This window comes from Thunnus maccoyii, chromosome 9 (assembly GCF_910596095.1).
Source record: "Thunnus maccoyii chromosome 9, fThuMac1.1, whole genome shotgun sequence".
Lineage (NCBI taxonomy): Eukaryota > Metazoa > Chordata > Actinopteri > Scombriformes > Scombridae > Thunnus > Thunnus maccoyii.
The window spans coordinates 12,349,768-12,352,344 of NC_056541.1; the positions used below are offsets into that span (position 1 = coordinate 12,349,768).

General features: G+C 45.7%; 1 protein-coding gene across 1 annotated transcript; it reads left to right on the plus strand.

The window, feature by feature from the left end:
• cldn5a (claudin 5a) lies at nucleotides 1-1,701 on the plus strand. Its single transcript, XM_042421451.1, has one exon. It carries the CDS (start codon nucleotides 269-271, stop codon nucleotides 914-916), a length of 648 nt encoding a protein of 215 aa, XP_042277385.1. The 5' UTR covers nucleotides 1-268; the 3' UTR covers nucleotides 917-1,701.
• The last annotated feature ends 876 nt before the right edge of the window (nucleotides 1,702-2,577 follow it).

A 2,577-nucleotide genomic window follows, 5' to 3' on the forward strand; every position in this document is an offset into this window, starting at 1 on the left:
CACCCCGCAAATATTCGTGGTCCAGTGCTACTGTGATTCCAGTTGTTTTCACATCCCCTCACTAACAAAGGGACCAAGAGCTGCTGTCTCTTACATCTCCGATTAAATGTGGTGAGCGATGCGCAAGTAACGATTTGACGCTCAACGAGGCGAGAACGAAGCGCTCCGTAAATAAAAAGCCGAGTATACACCTTACTCTCAAGAAGAAAATCCAGGAGAGACTTTGAAAAGTTTCGGACAGACCTGATTGAACGCAAAAGCTAAAAAAATGGTGTCGGCCGGACTGGAGATCGTGGGACTGTCGCTGTGCGTAATTGGCTCGCTCCTGGTGATGGTTGCGTGCGGGCTGCCTATGTGGAAGGTGACGGCTTTCATCGAAGCCAACATTGTGGTGGCTCAGACAATCTGGGACGGCTTGTGGATGTCGTGCGTGGTGCAGAGCACGGGCCAGATGCAGTGCAAGGTGCACGACTCCGTCCTCGCCCTCAGCCACGACTTGCAGGCGGCCAGAGCGCTCACCATCATCTCCTCGGTGATGGGCGTGCTGGGGCTCATGGTTGTGATTGCCGGGGCACAGTGCACCAACTGTATCCGCACAGAATACGTAAAAGCCCGGGTGGTGAACGCCGGAGGGGCCATCTACATCATCAGTGGCTTGTTTGTGCTGGTACCTCTCTGCTGGATGGCCAACAGCATCATATCGGACTTCTACAACCCGCAGGTTCCCCCATCCAAGAAGAGGGAGATCGGCGCTGCGCTCTACATCGGCTGGGCAGCTACGGCGATGCTGCTGATCGGAGGAGCGCTGCTCTGCTGCTCCTGTCCCTCCAGCGGGAACTCGGGATACTCGGTAAAATACGCACAGACCAAGAGAGCCACGCAGAACGGGGACTATGACAAGAGGAATTATGTGTAGCTATGTGGCTCGTTGCAGGCGGTGCGTAAAAGTGACCTGCAGCTTTTGAAAAACTTTTTTTTGACGGACGTTATCTTTGCACCTGCAGTTTTTTTTTAAATAGAAATCTGAACTTTGAAAATCAATGGAAACACTTCTGCTGTTTTTTTTACACTGGCCCTTCAATAAGCTCGGACCACAAATTCACAAATCCTTTTTGTATCTACAGGAGATTTTTAAAAAGACTATCAACTACAAGAGGTAGCTCACGACAAAAAGGAGTATCTTTGTTAGGTACCAGCTTTTGTAAGTTTTCGAAATGATTAGTATTTTGAATTGTTTACTGTTGTAACTGCAAAGTTTTTTTTTCTTTTCCAGAGGAACTCTTGCCATTAAATATATACACCGTTGCTTTGCCTTGATGTGCACTGTCAGCACAAACCTGTACAGTAACTGAGAATGAATTGCACTCCCACACATTCATTTCCTTTAGTGGAACTACGCCGACATGTTGAGGACTTCAACAATGTCCAGTAACAGAAAGAAAGAAGAAAAGTGCATGCATGGTAAAGCCCTAATAAACGTTGGACAGGCTCTTGTGTTGTGCAGACGTTGATGGCGTTGACTATAAAGTTTGCAGTTTAATTTGGACCTGTAGATCCCAGACAGCCTGAGATCTATAGGTCACAACATGAAATGTTACAGTCGGCTGCACTGAGCACCTGCAAAAGGTTTTTGCATCATTGTCACTGCAGGAAATCTGTTTTCTTTTCACAAATTCTAGGAATAAACTTTGTTTTCTGTTGGTTTGTTGACGTTTCATGTAATGATTCATTATTCATGTATACGAAGATGCAATATTGTTTCATTTTATTAAGATTAAACTGAATATATTGTCTGAACTCCAAAGTGTGTTCTTAAAACAAAACTGACAACTGACTTGTGATGTTCTGCCCTCCACGGCTGTGCGTAATGCATGCCGTTCCCACCATGAATCCATAAACCCCCACGGCGGGAGAAAGTATTTTGGTTAGCCATAGAAATCCAGATGACAATGCCCATTCAGCTAGAGTGGGGCTCTGCTGTTCAACTCACAATACTCCACCACCCCCACCCCTACCACCACCACCACCACCCCTCTCAGTCCACCCCCACCCCTCCTCGCTCGCAGTCAATGAAAAGCGTTCAAATTAGAGCTAAGGAGAAGTTGCTGGAATCGTCTTCCCGCAAGTCACTCCATTCATTAGTCGTCACAACCCCATCTCCCTTCACCGAGGAGATGCTAATGGGCTCCATGACAAAAGATTACACACCATCACTTAAAAACAAGTAGTTTATCCGCAGCTGCTTCATGGGCACCACGTTTATCCACACATTGCTGATGATATATGTTGTAATAAATGTATTAAAGAGTTGGGCTTAACTTGTTGGGTTTAACAATAGAAAAAAAACTTAATACCACAAAATGTTTCAGTGGGTGAGTAACAGCCCTCCTGTTTAAAACTGTGACTGGATTACAAAAGCTTATCCATACTTGTTTTGCTGCTCACTTAAGAATCTTAGCAGGTCATATGCCCTCCTAAAAGTTGAAAATATGGCCATGCAGAGAGACTGCATACAGTCAGAGTAGTGTGTGATCAATGCATGTTCAGCTGTGCTATTAAAGGAGAGTGAAGGAGAAA